The sequence below is a fragment of the Sinohyriopsis cumingii genome, chromosome 6, assembly GCF_028554795.1.
Source record: "Sinohyriopsis cumingii isolate HCF-2022 chromosome 6, ASM2855479v2, whole genome shotgun sequence".
In the NCBI taxonomy this organism is placed as follows: domain Eukaryota; kingdom Metazoa; phylum Mollusca; class Bivalvia; order Unionida; family Unionidae; genus Sinohyriopsis; species Sinohyriopsis cumingii.
In genome coordinates this window covers 112,311,375-112,330,215 of record NC_142966.1, presented here as the reverse complement: position 1 = coordinate 112,330,215, position 18,841 = coordinate 112,311,375, and the positions used below count along the sequence as shown (strand labels likewise).

Sequence of the window (18,841 nt, the reverse complement as noted above, 5' to 3'; positions counted from 1 at the left end):
GTGTATACGGTCTCAACAAGAAAAGACAAGGCAATTTATTCCCACATTTTCCCATACTCTTTAAAAATGTTATAGTCACTTGTTTACAAACACCCTAAAACTAACTCTGATGTGGTGAAATACTAGCATCTGGTGATAGACATTTTTTTCCTCAGTAAAACTGCAACTAATAGAGATGGAAGACAAATATCAATGAGACTTTTAATTAAACGTTCATTAATTCATCTTTTGAACCAATGAACGAAACATTAAACTTTCCAAACGTATGACAGAAAATATTTCCAAAACAATTGTTTAACAATTTTATTAAGTTTGATAAAACATGCATACAGCCTTTTGAGAAATTTTATAAGGCTTCATTAAATGTACTTTGTCAGTAATTCTTTTTGGGGTCTAACATATCCCAAGACTGAAACTCTCGTAGAAGGATCCATGTCAAACTGTTGAAAGAATGGTCTACTTAGGTCCAGTCGTGGACTTGTGAATTTATTACCCTTTTCTTTTGTTATGCCTTCTTTGTACTTAACCCCCTATTTCTCAAAATCAGTTATCAAATTGTCTCAAAATTTTTCCTAATGTTGGAGCAGATCCCAAACTCGAAACTTACAAACAGTGGATCAATTCAAAACCCTCTATGAAGGGGTTCAATTGGTGCATATTTTTGATACAATTGGATTACTATGCACATTTTCTGCATACCAGCATCAAGTAGGATCCCCAGTTTTCTTTGATTAGACTTCATCGAGACATTTATTAATTGTTTTGTGGTAAAAAATAACACCATCAGACGTCCATGTCAAAATCATTTTTGAAGGGTATGTTCCATATGTGGAATTTAAATCTCTCGCAATCGGCTGGACGAATTTTTTCGTAACTTTTCTTTCTCTTGGAGCTGATCCATTACTAGAAACTAAAAGAGGGGTTCAGGTGTAATTACTTTAAGGAAGACTTCACGTCATAAAATTTTAATATGATGGGTCATCTCTTTGTATCCAGCTTGTATAGCTGGCACCAATATATAAATATTTAACAAATAATTTATTTCCCTAGATAAAAATGAGAAAAAGAACTTACGGTTTTAAGAATCAAATAAAAAAATATTCCAAAAATAATCCAAGAATTGAAAATTAGAAGTCTTAGTCATAAAATGTTCTAACAAATTTGAATCCCAACAAAAATCCAAAAATAGAAGGCGATGATTTATACTGAAGTTAGTATAGTACTGAAGTGTCAACAGTTCTTTGCTGAACCACAGAAAATAATGTTCTTGTGTTTGAATTCCGAATAAAATTTCAATAAATGTCTTTGTCCAAGAATTCTGTATGAGCATTTAAATATTCCCAGGGAAAAGAATGATTACATAAAACAGAATTTCAACTCAAATTGGTCACAACAAAAAAACACCTTAACGTCTAAGTGTTTAAAAGCCCAACTGAAATTATTTCTCAAAATTATACTATTAAATCTGGTTACTGTGCAAAACAGATGCCCAGATAAGGGTCAACCCTCCAATAAAACCAGAATTTCAAAATATTTGGTACATGTTTAAAGTCACATACTCCCAGTACAGCCTCAATTTCACTCTACAAATCCCACACTAAGAATGAATAAAAACAATTTTAAAAAAGTTGTTGTTCACTTCAATTCTTACTGATTCTGAATCAAAGTCAGGAACTAGGTTAGCATCTGATACAAAGTTCAAATATTAGGTTTTCGAAACAATTAACTGAATTTCTGGAAAATATCAATTCCAGTATATAAAATTACATTACAATAGCATGTAATGGAATAAAAAAAAATTTTTTAAACTAACAAACAAACAACTAAATCAAATCAAATATAAATTAAATCAAATATACATAACAATATATATATATATATATATATATATATATATATATATATATATATATATATATATATATATATATACTCGTATATCTCTGGTTGAGGCAGACTACTTATTTCGCCTCAACCTGTTATAGGGGTCCAAGTGAGCCCACAAGTATGATTACCCTGTTGCCCTGAAGAGTTAAAATTTGTAGCATTTTGAATCAGTAATAAGTAAGTACTAACCTACTCATTGAATTGGGAATATGGAATAAGAAGTAGCCAACTTGATTTCAGTGTAATGTCATGATAAGAAATGAAAATCATCTCTCAACAGTACATTTAATCTCACATTATCTATGATGCCTTAAATAAATAAAAGGGTGCCAACACACTCGAATTCATTATCTATCTCTCTCTGTCTCTTTGTCTCTATCTCCCACCTCTCTCTCTTTCTCACTCACACAGACACTCGGTCACTGATAGCATCATAATGTTTTCCAAAATGAATAGGATTGCATATTTTCTAATTTGTCACTGATTCCCAGCCCACATGCTAATAAAATTCTCTTTTTTTCCTCCATGCCCTTGCATCTAAATATCACTAGTATTTCAGGTTTTCATGTGATGATCACGACACTTGAACTGTGTCATTTAGACCGTGGGAATTTGTTTTCTCATAAGTTTGATAAGGACTTGAAAACTTCATCATCTCAGAAGAACAGCCTCATTTGGGAAGATTATTTTACTTAGGAGGATCCATGCTCATTTTCGTCAAGAAAAAACTATTAGTCGGTGGTTGGCCAGTTTCGTAATGAGTAGGTAATTCAGGGAAGAAACCCGTTCCCTCCTTGTACCCTATGAGTCCGATAGATATCCCCGTTGGCGTCCGAGTCAGTTTACTGGAAGCTATGGATGCAGCCTCCAAACTATTAAGTCTGTATCCTGGTGCTGAAACATTACTAGAAATACTCGACAATAAGTTCCCAATAACAGAATCGTCGAAAATTTCCTCTTCTGTCCTTCCACAGTCAAGCTCTGAATCAGTAGTAAATCCAGTTCTATCAGTCTCAACATGATCGTGTTCTTCTTCTGAATCATCCACATTTTCCTGAACTTGCTGAAATGGTAGGAGTGGTACCACATTTTCAGGACTTGACTTTGGTTCTGGAGAAAGTGCCTTTGTATTCATTTGGTTCAAATCGCCCACTTGAGGAACTTGGTTATTTGATGATGGTGATTCTTCTTTCTTGTCTGATTCCATTTGTTGATGTTCATCTTTTGCAAAATTATCTCCCTTATCTCCCTCATCTACAGCATTATCTTGTCCATCTTCACCCTTTGATGGAATCAGTTGTTCATCTCCTTTTGCCTCCTTATTGTGTGTCTTCTTCTTTTTTGCATTTTTCTTGTGAGACTTATTGTGCTTTGTGGGTGTTTTCAGATTTTTCTTTCGCTGTGGACCCGTGTTAACAGCATATACTGCTTTACCAGGCGTGGACATAACAGCTTCCTCACTCAAATCTGGGTTTTGCTTTGATGGTGGATTGATCTGCTCTATTTCAGCTTTATTCTGTGATGTATGTCCTTTATCTACCTCTTTTGCTTGTGTAACTTTTGGAGATACTGGGTCTAACCTTTTTGCACCGGAAACATCATTTGTAGCATGACTATCTGCACTCTTTTGATGATCGAGGTTTGCTGGTTCATTAACCATCCCTGGTGTGCATATTTCAATCTTTTTATTTTCGTCGCTCTTTTCAACTGTCTCTGATTCGTTGCTCATTTTTGAGGAGGAAGTATTACTCTTATTCTCGTCAACACTATTTTCAGTTGTCTTGAAATCGTTCACAATTTTTGTAGCAGCATTTGTTACGAGAGGTGACTCTTTACCCATCTTCTTCATAATCTCTTGCCGACTTTGTCCTCCTTGTTCGACCGATTTTGCTAACAATGTTCGTTCTTGGTCCTTTATTTTCTCCACACTATTATCTGTCACCTCTGAATTATTACCCGTTTTCATAGATGTCTTATTTTCCTTAGTCTGATCTTTACTCATCTGACCAGAGATGATATTTTGTGCAGATCCAACCAGACTCATTGCTTTCTTCTCTTTCTCGCCTTGTGAACTATTCTTAGATACATCAGATTCATGCTCATGTTGAGACTTGGAAGAAACATCTTTTGGGTTTTCCCTAAATGGAATGATATTTGAGGAATCCCTTCGAGGTGTTCTGGGAGTAGCTGGCAGAGATTCGTCTTCAAACTCGGACAGTGGATAATCTGCTGACTTAACTCTAATCATATTTTGTGGACTTGATAAAATATTTGTGGGGGTTTTGTCACCAACTGATGCCTTACTACAGGAATATGACTTGTCTTCTTCCATTGCACGAACAACACCGTTCAATTTATGTTCTTCCAGAATGGGCTCACACACATCAGGTAAGTTACTCTTCTGAGAAAGTGGTGTATGTTTTCCATATTCTGCTTTATACGACTTCTTGGAGGTTTTGGTTTCCTGTTTCTTTTGCATTTCTGGGTACGAAAAAAAGCCCCATAAAAAGTATTAATAGCATATGAAAGATGCTCCATATATAAGGAAAGCATTAGGAAGAATAATTATAAATTAGAATGTAACAGTGTTGCATGGAAAAAAATACAATGAAGTGTAATTTGAAACATATTGCAAAGAAAATGCTGACAACAAAGTTACAATTTCTAGGCAGATTATACAATGCACTCATGTTATCTTCATTATTGTTAAGATTGTAATTTAATTTTATTGGTAACACCTATCGCAGAACATTGGAACTGAATTCTGAACATATTGGTACACTATTTTTGCTCAGAATCCCTTAAATTGTAGACACAATTACATTTCTTCAAAGCTTCATATTTTCCAACTTGTAGACCATTATATTAACATTTGCTTAATGTCAATGAAAATGCGTTTTGAAGTTTAATTAAATGATTTGAGATAGAATATTCATGCAATGTGCATTTGAAACTGCTTCCATAGCTAATTTCATATACTAGAAAAATGTATTGTATTCAGGAGTGTTCTTGCCTTCATTTGTCCATCCATTGCCTATCAGGTTGTTCAAAATTTAAGGTCATGAATAATTATTATAATTATTATAATTGTATTCCTTATCAATACTGTGCAACCTTTTTAAATAACAAGTTAAGGGTTGGAAGAGTATTCAATGTGTTAAGGAAGCGGATGCTGAAAGCAGGTAAATATATAAACGAAATTCACCTAAGTATCAATTGCTTGCTTGATTGATTCACGTCTAAAGGCCCATCATCACATGAAAGGATATAATGTGCCGATGTGATTGGAGTAACGTACCTTGCCAAGCACCATAACAAGGTGGCAGACCTGTTTGGTCTGGACAGAGTGGAGCCTGGAACCTTTAGGTCTCGCATGTGGCACACTAGTCAATGAGCCACCTCAGCTCCACCAAAGAGAATGAAAACTCACATGCTAGTGGACATGCAAAGTATTTTTAAGGAGAGTGGTCGTAATGGGGGATTAGACCATTTATTTTTTTAACAAAAACAGTGAATGATTATCTGGGGACATTTTGTGTACCTGATCCAATAGCTGATGTTGTACGAGCCTTCTTGGAATTCCTTATGCATGCTATGTAAAATGCAAGGGCAATCAAAATTACAAGTAGGAGTCCAGCCACAACGCTAACCGCTATGATTATTGTGAGGTCCACTACTGTGTTCTTGGTGCTGGAACCACCACCGCTAGTAGTTGTTGTTGTCGTGGTAGTTGCAGTGCTAGTATTTATGGTAGTGGTAGTAGTGACCGTTGTACTTGTCGTCGTGGTGGTAGTGGGATCTAGAAAAAGCAGGAAACCATCTAAGCATATTTATTTATTTATTAAAACTGCAGGATATAGGTTTGAATATTTTATTCCTGAGATATCCATATTGTTTATCTCCCCTGTTATTTACACAAGTGTCAAGTATGCACAATTTGCTTATTTACTTATTTATTTATTCTAAAATATATCTTGATAATTACTTGAGAAAAGGGTTTAAGTTAAAGGTATGGTTTCGAGTGATTGACCATGGGGTAAATATTTGACTGTATAGATATTCATATTTTGTCTCCATTTATCTCCTTCATTACTTACAGACATGTCAACAATGTGCAATTTTATGTTGTATGCAGAAAGGGACGATCCTAATATAGAAACACATTTGTACTAACCAGGTTTGACCACTGTAAAGTCCACAGCAATCTATAATTTTGGCTAGGAAGTTTTATAACAGAGTGGTGCAGAATATTCAATAATCGGGATTGATTAGACTTTGATTAAACAAAATTAGTATAAACTTTTTTTTAAAATTGTTTATTTTAAGATCAATAAATGCACATATGTGTGGTGGTCTAGTGGTCAGAGCATCCATCTCGGATGCAGGAGATCACGGTTTCAAACCCCAGCTAAGTCATACCCAAGACTTATAAAAATGGTACTAACAGCTGCCTTGCATGGCGGTCAGCATTAAGAAGTTTGTGTTAGGACTGGTCGGCCTAGTGTCACGATAATGTGACCGGATGGGACATGCTACGTGTGTGTGGCATGATGCTCCAGTGCTAGAAGTCACTTATAAACTGCCACACTGCAGACATCATAGTGATGACTGAAAAATTGTTAAGGCTACTTTAAACATCCAAATCAGACATATACACACACACACATGCATGCAGGTATGCACACACACACAACTGTATGACTTTTACTTTAGGCCATCACACAGCTCGATCTTTGAACTCAGCAAAACATGATTTTGGCGGTTTTGTATTTATTAGATTTCTCTCATTTATGTTTTCTGCATTTTTAGCTGTAATAGAGAATGGAATTCAAAGTAAATGTTGATTTATAAGAGTTCAATTATGTTTGTCTATAATTTGAACTTGTATGAAATTACTATACATGTGCATCTTAATGTGTAATATGGAAATACGGATTGGATGTTATGTTAGTATTGAACATCATATCAACCAAATAAGATTAAATAGGTGTGAAATAAAATAGTATTACTGTTACACATATCTATCGGTATAAAATTTTATTACATATCTAGAACATTTTCTATCATACAACGTAAATCTATAGCAAATATGTCAATCTTACAGAATAAACCCAGGCAGAACAAACATCCACATGTAACTTTTTCATGCCTGACCTTATTCCATGAGATTACCTAAAATGTTGACAGTATTGAAGCAGACACAATACTTCCGTTTTTGTCTTATGGATCTGTTAATGAACAATAATAAAGAATTCCAATAAATAAAATAACTGGGACCCATACTGGACAACCTGAGTGGATTTTGAAGATAGGATTCCAATGAATTTAAGTTGGGCAATGTATTAGAAGTACTGATCACAATAGGAACATCCTCAGTCATTTTTATGAAAACCAACTCAGATGTATCAGTGAGGTTGCCGTTTTTAATTTGAAAGAATATGTCACCTGACGGAATTACGTGATGAAGTACTACCTCAAATGAAAACTAAAGTATTTATTCATTAAATAAAGATTCAAATGCAGCTTCAATTAAAAGAATATTTCTTAGATTTCAATATGTTTGGATGACTTCTTATTTACTTCATGCATACAGGAACAGATCGTTGACTGCTTACTACTTCTGCTATGCAATAATTCTTCACTGTTATTTTTTTCCTCCTAAAATTTAGAATTAAATCACTCTTATACAATATTGTTTTCTAATTTGAGAAAAAAGGTGTTGCTCCTTTTGACTGCCATCATGCCAGTTTAACATCCACTAGTACTTTTTACGTGCAAATGCAAATTTCATGTCAAATATTAGTTCAAAATACCAATTGAGTGCTCGTGCTGAGGTTGAACCTTTTCCTAATTAACAAATGAAATTAACCTAGCGGCTTCTCTTAAATTACATCCTCTGAATATTATAATTTCAGTTTTCTTTCATGATGTTGTCAATGAGAATGATCACGGCAGGGTCATTTTGTTGGGGTTCTGACACTAGGATGTACTTCGTAAATGCATGGTCGCTGACAACATAAACAAAAGCTATTCCTTTTTACATTTTGTGATTCCAGAGGTGGCAAATTCAGACAAATTCAACATGCTTATCTGTTTGTATCAGATTAAGAGAGACTGAAAGACAGACAGAGAGAGTATTCCTTAAGTTCTTATTGAAGACATGCGCTTGGAGGACAGACAACATACTTTATGAAGCAAAGAAACCCTTTACATTGTTTAGTATTGTGTGCTTAGTCTTTCAATATTATGTGTGGAAAAAGGTAAGGAATTACGTCGCAAAATATTATCCCAACCATATGTATTCTGACATATATATTGATCTTTTTCTCTCAGTCTTGCAAAGTCAACATTCTTGTATTCTGGTACATATTTGTCCTGCAAAACCAAACCCTAAGATTGTAGGAAAAAGCCAAACCCTAAGATTGTATGCAAAGCCAAACCCTAAGATTGTATGCAAATGCCAAGCCCTAAGATTGTATGCAAAAGCCAAACCCTAAGATTGTATGCAAAAGCCAAACCCTAAGATTGTATGCAAAGCCAAAGCCAAGCCCTAAGATTGTATGCAAAAGCCAAACCCTAAGATTGTATGCAAAAGCCAAACCCTAAGATTGTATGCAAAGCCAAACCCTAAGATTGTATGCAAAAGCCAAACCCTAAGATTGTATGCAAAAGCTGCCTTATTTTAAAATGATTAAGAAAACTTTCTTGTTACTGACAACAAGTCTATATCTTATATTCTTCTTATAGTCCAGCTGCTATATGAGGTCAACACTTCAGACGAGTGCTAAACTGGGCTTATCCTTTTTTAATACCAAAGCGATAGACCACCAAAAACCTGATGAATAACTGCAATGTGGGCCATGAGCAATGGTAACACTGCAAAACATAGGTCTTATCCACGAATGCAGACACAGATTAAATGCATCCACAGAATGTTAACAAATATCTTCCAAATCATGATGGCGAATGATTTGACACGTTGAAGGAAAAGGCTGCTTATACTAAATATACATTTAACTGCTGTCAAGAGAACTAGGGAAACACTACTTCTTTGGCTCTGATTGGCTCAAGCAAATTCCGGATGACGTGGCTGGTGGATGTAGCATGATACCTGACTGATGACCTATCAATACTTACTGGCTGTAGAGGTAGAATGGAGAACCAAAATGGGTAGATAGGGCGATGGGGGATAATTCTCATTTAGGTTACAAAAACACCGTGCACCATGAGGTCACCCAAAAACATGTAAGTGTGTGGCTTTTATATGAGCTCCATCTGCTTGACCACACACATTACATATATATATATTACAGTACTAACCATTCAACCCCAACCTGTCGGCTTTAAGATTCAACTTTTTAGTAATGGCTGAAAGGATTGATCGTGAAGAGAGTTTTAAATCTGTACACTAAATAAGCAATGCCAAAGAAGTGATGCTATCTTCATGCCAAAATTTTGTGCATATAGGTAAAATTATAAACATACTTACCACATGTGACTGTAAATATAATAAAGCATTTCATTAGACATATATTATCAGGACCAAGAAGTAATTTTTTGTTCTGAAAATGTCTTTCAACACATCTATGTACTTCATGATGTGACCATTCAATGAACAATAAAGGAACAAAATCAATCATTTGAACTAACTGTAGAGACACTGTTCATCATTTCATAATAACACTAAAATATGTATAGAGGCTTGAATTGGTCACATTGAAATCAATTGTTTCTAGGAAAAACAAAACGTTTATTACCTTGTGTTTTATTTAAAACCTAAAGAATAAATATATTTATCGTTAACAATTACGTTGAATTATTTTAATTATGATTGTATAATGAAAAATTCTTTACATCTCAAAGTAATTAGATAAATGAGCACATAAATACATACCTATACCAACAGACAGTTTCATTGTAATGTCACCTATTCATTAAATCGTGCACTTGGTGCAGAAAAACAAGTCATCAGTGTACATGTACCGGTATTTCTCACAGCTTCTCAGTTTAGGTCATTTGACTGGGCTTTTTGGTGACATATACATAATATTACGGGATCAATTTCTGTTTGATAACTTGTAAATCCATGTTAAATGCCACAATCCTACTTCCTGTGTCCATTTCGATTTCTGTGTCTGCATACAGCTGCTCCAACCGATACAATGACCAGTTAGATGAGACTTCCACTCGTTCATTTGACTGGGTGATGTGGCCGATGGAACAGCTTACTATAGCCACTAAATTTGAAATGGCCACAGAAGGTAGGGTTGTATTATTCCGCATTGATTTACATGTTATCAAATAAGGGGATTGATCCAGAATATTCTGTACATACTGCTTAATGAACTCTTCAGATGACCGTAACTCCGAGTCATAAGAAATAATGGTAAGAGTCTAAAATGTATACTGAGGTGTTGTGTGCACATTTGTCTGCACAATTTGCTAAATTGGCGACATCAGCACCAAACTGTTTATTAACATCAGTATAAGTTTCAAAGCTGATTTATCGGAGTCATCTTGAAAATTTTAATTATTATATGACCTGCTTCAACATCAGATTCAAAGAATTCTCATTAATATTATAAAAATTAATAATTATAATACAACAGTTTCAGAGCTGTGTTTTACAGCGACAAAATAAAAACTCACCATATGGCGTAAGTGTCATGTTGGCTCCCAGAGTAGATCCCGTTGCAGTAACTGGCACTGTATCTGGTGTCTGAGATTGAGTACAGCTTTTTGGCGATAGTGACACCGAGACCTTAGAGCCCGATTTACTTGCCATCTGAGTAATAATAATGATAATAATAATAATAGTAGTAATCGATACTATGAAAATTTGAACTGACCTATCGCCAGATCAAACATAACCATGCCCTTGCTCATTAGCACAGTACATCATTTAAATCAAAGTATCCAGCATGATATTAATTAGTTTAGCACATGCTGAAAATTTACTGACAAATGGTTGAAACATGTTTAAGATATGACTATTTAAATTTGTATGGTTGGATTTGATAGGAGAAATACATTAGGCCTAAATGTCCATCAAGCTTTTCCAATGTCCATCTATATCACAAGAAGATCACGCCTTTGCAATCTATAGTAATGATTGGTGATCCATAAGCACGTGTTCGGGTCTGACTGTCATACGGCGATGCGTTATTTCAATGGGAGGACAAGAACCAAAGCATGAACTAATTATCGAAAAGTCTTTGACATAACACTCCAATCAGAAATTATGAAATCTTTTTATCTGCTTCATATCTTTGGCAGATTGGGAGGGGGTTTCGCCCTTGAAACGATTAAAATCAGTGAGCCTGTGTGAGCGTCACCCTCTGAGCCATTGTATGGGGTTACATCTTACAGACCTCTCACCATCTTTATTACTCAGTAGCGATATATTTCTGGATCAGACACGGGTCATAGCCAGAAATATGCAATAATTCATGTTAAATATACGATATCCTGAATAAGGCAACTCATTTATCAGAACAAAATATTTATCGATGTGAAGATCAGTGGGATTGTCATCCATAGATTCAATGTCACCAACTGCTAAGGGTAAATTACTTATCGAAAGCTGAGATGCGCTTTAAGTGGTTTTTTGTCGTAATCCATTTCCACATAGAAAACAATGCTATTGCTGTTTTGGGGTGGGGTGGTGGGGTTGGAGTATAATAAATGTCATAGTGTAATCATAATGTTGACTTTCTGTACTTACCATGCAGGTGAATAGGTATGTTGTAGATTCATCCGTAGAGATATCTGTATTATACACAGTAGCAAATGAGTAAGTTCCTGATGTAAACGACACAATACATCTCACCGTGCCGATTGCTACAAAAGAAAATATACATCAGTACTCGTGCTTTTGTATATGTGACACTCAACAACCCAAATACGATTCATTCAGATGCATCCAGGATGCTAAACCCTCCCTGACATCTACACATCCCCTGAAACATGACATCAAATATGATTAAATTCTCCCAGTAGGTTTCAACCAAGTTCAGCTTCCAAGAAGAACCGAATCCACAAAACCGTCGATTTTAAACGTGGCTCAAACATAAGCAAAGAGATATGGTTTATGATTGCCCACCTTATCTTGAACACTTAATGCAAAATCACGCAAGGAAATTCATATTAAGGAAGGACTATTTTCTTTAACCACTGTGATGTATCTCATTCTCTATAATCATCACTGAGTAGCATAAAGAACACTAATAATAATAATAATAAAAGAACAATAATAATAATAACAACAATAATAATAAAAACAACAACAAAGGATAATATTAATAATAATAATAATAATAATAATAATAATGGACAATAATATTCTTTGCACTGATAGGTACAATATTCAATGAGAATTGCACAAAATCTGAGATTAAATTATTTCCATATATCAATGTCAATGGCTTTGACTCGCATAACCCAAATATATGACAAACTCATAAACAGAATACTTAAGTTAAGTGTCAGTGACAAAAATTATAATTTATTTCTTATATGGGTAATCTAAATCCATTGTAAAATAATGCACATCCTGTCCCATATGCCACCAAACCAAGACAATTTTTGTATACACTAGGAACTACAACATCATATCATTATGTAGCTAGATGGCACGGTTGTCCTATGAAATTTTCAGACTGGTTGTACATTTCATGCGGCTTTTCACATAACAAAATCACAAAACTGGGAACCAAAATAACCAGTGTAGAAACACATCTTCTGCTTGTTTAGTATTTTGATTAATTTCATAAAGGGACTTTTATCCAAATGGTTGATCATTTATCTTACCCGAGTAAGCTATTCGTGTAGAACACATTGTATAGTTGAAGGTCATCGACTTTGTGTCTGTGCACCCATCCCACACCTCATTTCCATTCCCACATGTGCCTGTGCTGCCATCAGTGTACGAATAACTAAAGGACCCTAAAAGGACTGTTGGGCACTCTAAAGTGGCTAAGGCCCGTGAAGCTGAAAAAAACCCAGATGAGAATCATGTTCTAGAGCAGTTATATATCTGAAGACAACAATTAACATCTCCTTGTCTGTGGTGTCATACTGTCCACCAGTGGCAGGTATCTGACCATACCTGGTATTCTCAAACTTGTTAAACATAAAACTAATTTTAAAGCTCAAAATTCAGGAATTTAAATACGATGATTCAAATAAAAATTTGTCCTTGAAATATGGCATTCTAGTCATGGGGTTCTCATTTTAAAAATTCCAGAAAATTCTAAGATTCTAACTTGAATCCAATATAGGGTCATACCCTATGCTAAATAAATATCTCATGCCCAGTGGGGTCATACCCTATGCTAAAAAAATGTCTCATGCCCAGTGGGGGATACCCTATGCTAAATAAATTTATTATGCCCAGTGGGGTCATACCCTATGCTAAATAAATGTCTCAAGCCCATTGGGGTCATACCCTATGCTAAATAAATGTCTCATGCCCAGTGGGGTCATACCCTATGCTAAAAAAATGTCCCATGCCCAGTGGGGGCATACCTTATGCTAAATAAATTTCTCATGCCCAGTGGGGTCATACCCTATGCTTGTAAGTGTCACATACCCATAAAAGGTTCATCACTAAATCACTAAATCTCTCATGCCCAAAAAAGGTTGGACGCTATGGGGTCATACCCTTGTTATATAAATGTGTACCACTAGTAGATGCATACAGAGAATTTGGAAACATTAATCAAGATAATAACATTTTCTAGCTGACGAGAAGCAAGAGAAAGATGGTTTACAACATTGTGTGACCACTTGTCACAACTGGAAAGACAGTGCAAAGAGAAGGACAAATTGGACCTTGTTATAATTTATTATTATTATTGTTATTATTATTATTATTATTATGATTATTATTTCGTCAATCTACAATAAACTAAAATTAGATATTATGGCCGCGTTAAATGTACTTTCATCATACCACGTATAGAAATATAATTGTCAGTATTGTCTTGTACGGTCTCTCCATGCATTCTTCATGAACAGGTTTTGAAATTAGAAACAAAATAATAATAATCATATAATTACAGGGAGACAAAAATGTTGACAGGGCATGTAGATAATGTTATTTATATGACTGCCTGTAAATTGAAGATGAGATCCTGTTTTTTAAATGTCACCAATACTCAGAATTAAGATTTAAGTTTCTTCCAAAGTGATATTACGAACACCCAATTTTTTAATTTGTTCAGTTTACTTTGAAATAAACCTGAAAAGGTAAAAAAACAAAAAACAGCACAGTATATATATTTTGCCTTTGATCTAACTGAAGAGACTTTACAAACTGTGTAATTAAGTACATAGTCTGTCATATGTACATGATTATATGACTTACCACCATACTATAGCCCTATGCTAATAATACTAATACGTGTCCACCCTAGTTATTATATATTTTCTTCGTTGTATAATTTTGTACTTGGCCTTATCCGAAAACAATAAAACTCTACTATGGCACTAGCATCAATACAGCAGCACTCTTAATAAAAACAGCTGACTTCAAAGGCATCTGATCATAAACATAGAGTTGAATAGAATAAACTCCTATTAGTTTTCAAATTCTGTAGGATACTCATTGGATCCTGGATTGCAATTAGCATCAACTTAAAACAATTTAAGATAAAGATTCTAGGCCCAAATTTATATCATGTGCATTTAATTCGCATGTTGGGAATGTGTGTCCTTGCTTTTTCTCCATAATGTCAAAGTAATGTTTCAAACAGAGTTTTCTGTACTATCCATATTTATTTTCATCGACGTCACCCCAGTTATAAACCAATCAAAAGTAGTTTTGTTCAGATAATGACCTTTTTATTCTGTATTTTTTCTCATAGTTCCTTTACTTTAAATGATAAATACAATCCTTAAAAAGTGACTTGTTTGTTTTAAGACATGTGGAGCATACAAAGAGTGGCAGCATTTACTCACAATATTTGCATAGCCCTGTTCATTGATATGAATATACTGCAGCAGAGAATTTAGCGGCATTTTCATCTTGTAGGTGGAGTCAACTGACAATTTTCACCTAACATGAACATATTCAAATCTATAGGTTAAAGCTACGGATTCCGGACTTTCGAAATAAAACACCACCACCAATCTCCGTCATGCACCACAAAAATTCTTTGAGAAAAACACCTGTGAGTGAGAACTTTCAGTTATGTGTTAGTGACATCTTGAATTGAAACAAAGTACTTAGTTCTTCAACAGAACCCGACATCTCACTTTACACATATTAAGTTTCAATCTGTTCATCATTTTTCTTGTGTTGTCTGAATTAGAAGACTTCATGCCAATATTTCTCGTGAAATAAAGCAGTATCTGGCTGAATATGATTTGGTGGAGCATTTGAGAGATTTTTATTTTGATTAATTACCCCATCTAACTAACGTGTGGTACTCCGAAGCATTGGGCGATGCTTGACATAGTTCGGATTGTGTCGCTGAAGCAGTATTAGAAGAACCCTCCTCTCTGACGTACACCCTCTCGTAACTGGCTGTAGGCTCTTCTCCTAGGCAGAAATGAATAAAAAACAGTAACATATAATTCAATTCAGTTGAGATTATTTGACATGATTCCATTTAAATCAACTCAACTCGATTCCTTTATATGACATTCATGATGATACCCACCTATGGTTTTTAGTAAACCAACAAGTAGGTCTCCACCTTTATTTCTGACATTAGTGTGTGTGTGTTGTATGCTCTATTAACAATTCCCACTGCCACAGGTAACTCATACCTTTCTGACACACCATGTTATTGGGTCATAGACCACAATCTAATCTGAAAATGAACATGTTATCCTAGTAAATTTGACATGCATTGCACCTGAACTTTGATACAACAGGCCTTGACTCGTCAGCAATAAATATTACACTGCTTTTGTTGTTTTGTTTAGTTTTTTAATTTTTTAAAAACTATGGTGCACTGCAACTCCATTGGTATGCATCAAGAAAGGTAATTCCCCATTTTTAAATGTCATGAGGGATGCATATATTTTGGTTAAAAGTAATTTTAAAAAATGAACATAATTTAACAATTAACTTCAAACTTTTGATTTAGACTCCTTCTAATTACGAAATCTGACCAACTATACCTTGCATCACAGTATTCACCAATGGTGGTCATCCCAAATTTCGAACAGTTACCTTGCATATTCGTGTCACATCCCAACCTTCCTATGTTGTTGCTTTTTAAAAAAAACAACCTTAGTGCTAATCTTATTTGGATACATGCACTATAGTAGAGTATTAACAAATAACAAAATTCCATACCCACAGCCAAATGTTATCATGAAGCACCTGGCAAGTAATTATTAATGTAACAATTAACCTGTCTGGGGAAAACTGTATCAATGGAACTTTCATTTTATATCCACTGAAGATATCTGTATCAAACCAAAATAATGTATAAACTGAACATACAAGAAACATATTCTGGTGACCATTTTAAATTGTCCAGCAGTACCATGGTGATGATAGTTTTAAATTTAAATGGGAGCGTGATGACATGCAAGGTCACTGTGTCAGTGATGATTTATTATTTCGCTGAATTCATTTACATTATTGCCTCTGCAAAAATGACTCTTCAAGGTAAATAGTAAACATTAAAGCCGATATGAAAAGTTAAAATGAGGTACTTACCAGATTTGAGGTAGTAGGTATAGGTGTGGTCAGTGATTTTTGTCATTTCCATACACAAGTATGGGACATATATATGCTGATACAAAGACAAAGTTGACGAGGCTCTGGAAAGAAAGACGTTTGTTTTATGATAATGTGCCATCATGTATATCTGTGTCAGAGAGGGGAGGGGGTAACAAAAATTCAGCATAAAGCTGGAGATTTTAAACAAGACCACCGTGACCTAATTTGGTCTTGATGAATAGAATTCTTCGATATGAATACACCAGTGAGGCATAATGACTGTACATGTACAGTTTAAGATAGGGCAATTAAAGCATAACATAAACACAATATTTTCTTACAGTGTCTTGACCCTTTTGCCGACAATGACATCATCTGCATCGGGAAATTGATGAATGTATTGCTTCACATGGAAAACACAAACAAAATAGCCTTTAGAACTTCTCAGAAGCATCCAGTAATTATGTCGTAGGTGCTGATAAATGCAAACGTTTTTAAACTAAGCGAACTCACAGTATCAACTTTTGCTCCATCAGCAGTAAACAATCTTTGACGAGGTTGTAAGTGTCGACCACTGAGCTGGTTAGAGTGTTGTTCTAAAAGAAATGCATCAGAACCCGCCGAATGTGGGTTCAAGCCAGCATTGTGTTGATGTGATTGTTCCCATGTTTACTGAAATTTGAGTTCCAACATAACAATAAAAGCAACAACAGCATCAACAATAATCATTTGGTCTACATAAATGAGGAGACATTTCTTAAAATTATTTAATTTTCCTTTGAAATGTATCTTTTTTCTGTTTTTAAATTCACTTCCATTTATTGTTTTTTGATTTTTGAATTTCTTTGTGCATTTATGACACAAGTGCAACCTCAATGTACGCACAGTCTGCAATGCTTTTTCTTTCTTCCGCTCACTTAACAAAATGTCAAACTGTGAGTTATAATTAACACTTAATGCTTTTCTTCAGCTCACATAGTAAAATGTCAAACTGTGAGTTGTAACTAATACTTCAATGTTTTTTGACTCGTACAACAAAACCAATGTTCTGTCTGAATCTGGAACAATTAGACATGGAACCCCACAAGGCTCAATTCTAGGCCCATTACTATTTATATTATGTATTAATGACCCACCACTCTTACTAAGGGACTGAATTTCATCAACAGATCTCTTTGCAGAGGACACGACATTATCAGGCATCCAAAACACAAAGCATGAACTGGAAATTTCTTTACAGGATGCACTAAACAAACTGGACAACTGGTGTACATGCAATGGCATAGTGGTAAATACTGGTAAAACTAAAATCTCAACATGGCAAAAAATAACAACTCTTGATAGTGATGAACTAGTCTAACATGGAAAGATACAAATTTGCAAATGGTCTGTCAAATAGAGTACATTGTGTTTTGGTAGATGTTATGGACTAAATATGTAAAATATATCAGAAAAAAGTTAATTCCAGTTTATGGATTCTCAGTAGGATAATATAATTTCTCCCAGAAAAGTACAGAAAAACTATTGTATAACAGTTAGATACAACCCTATTTAGATTACAGTAATAAAGTATGGGTAATTCAAATGATAAGAACATAGAAAAACTAGCACATATTTAAAAAAAGCATTTGAGCTAATATCAATCCAGAAAGAAAGCAAGGAAAATTTAGCTGGCAATAAGTTAAGAATATTAAAAACCAAATCCGGTTGAGAAAAGCCAAATAAATGTTCATGATATCCCATAATAGTGCTCCTGAACATATACAACCACTATTCCAGTACAGGCTACCTGGTAATGCTCCCCACATGCGATCCATGTCTACCAAAGACTATAAAATTCCCAACCCAAACAAGGAATTATTCCAAAAAAAGTTTCCAATACTCTGAAACTTTGCTCCAGAATAGGACTGCAGCTGAGAGTAGAAATACCCACTTTAGTTCCTTCTTCCAAACCCCAAGATATCCTGTGGCTTTAGAGATGTGGTTAAAATGAGAACAAAAACAACTGTATTTGTATTCATGAATGCCTCTGGGCATTATTAAATATACTGCTTATCTATTTTGTCCCTAATTGCATATTGCATGTATATTGACTATATGGGTTCAATATGTATGGGTTAGTATCCATCTGGTGAAAGAAAATATATTGTTGTCTATACATGTACATGCTGCTATGTATATGTATGATGTTCCTGTGCATGAGGGCCTCAAGGTAGATTAGTTCTTCAGCTAATTATGTTAGCCTCTTTAAATTATTATTATTATGATGATGAT

General features: G+C 34.7%; 1 protein-coding gene across 1 annotated transcript in view; it reads right to left on the bottom strand.

The window, feature by feature from the left end:
- Window positions 1–289: 289 nt before the first annotated feature.
- Window positions 290–18,841, bottom strand: part of LOC149797733 (uncharacterized) — a 40,006-nt gene continuing 21,454 nt past the window's right edge. The window contains exons 3-9 of the mRNA XM_089960797.1: window positions 16,565–16,668; window positions 15,296–15,430; window positions 12,697–12,876; window positions 11,612–11,727; window positions 10,537–10,672; window positions 5,429–5,686; window positions 290–4,368 (exon numbers count right to left, since the gene is read on the bottom strand). Coding sequence (XP_089816923.1) covers window positions 2,576–4,368; window positions 5,429–5,686; window positions 10,537–10,672; window positions 11,612–11,727; window positions 12,697–12,876; window positions 15,296–15,430; window positions 16,565–16,668 — 2,722 coding nt within the window. The 3' untranslated portion in view covers window positions 290–2,575. The remainder of the gene's footprint in view (window positions 4,369–5,428; window positions 5,687–10,536; window positions 10,673–11,611; window positions 11,728–12,696; window positions 12,877–15,295; window positions 15,431–16,564; window positions 16,669–18,841) is intronic.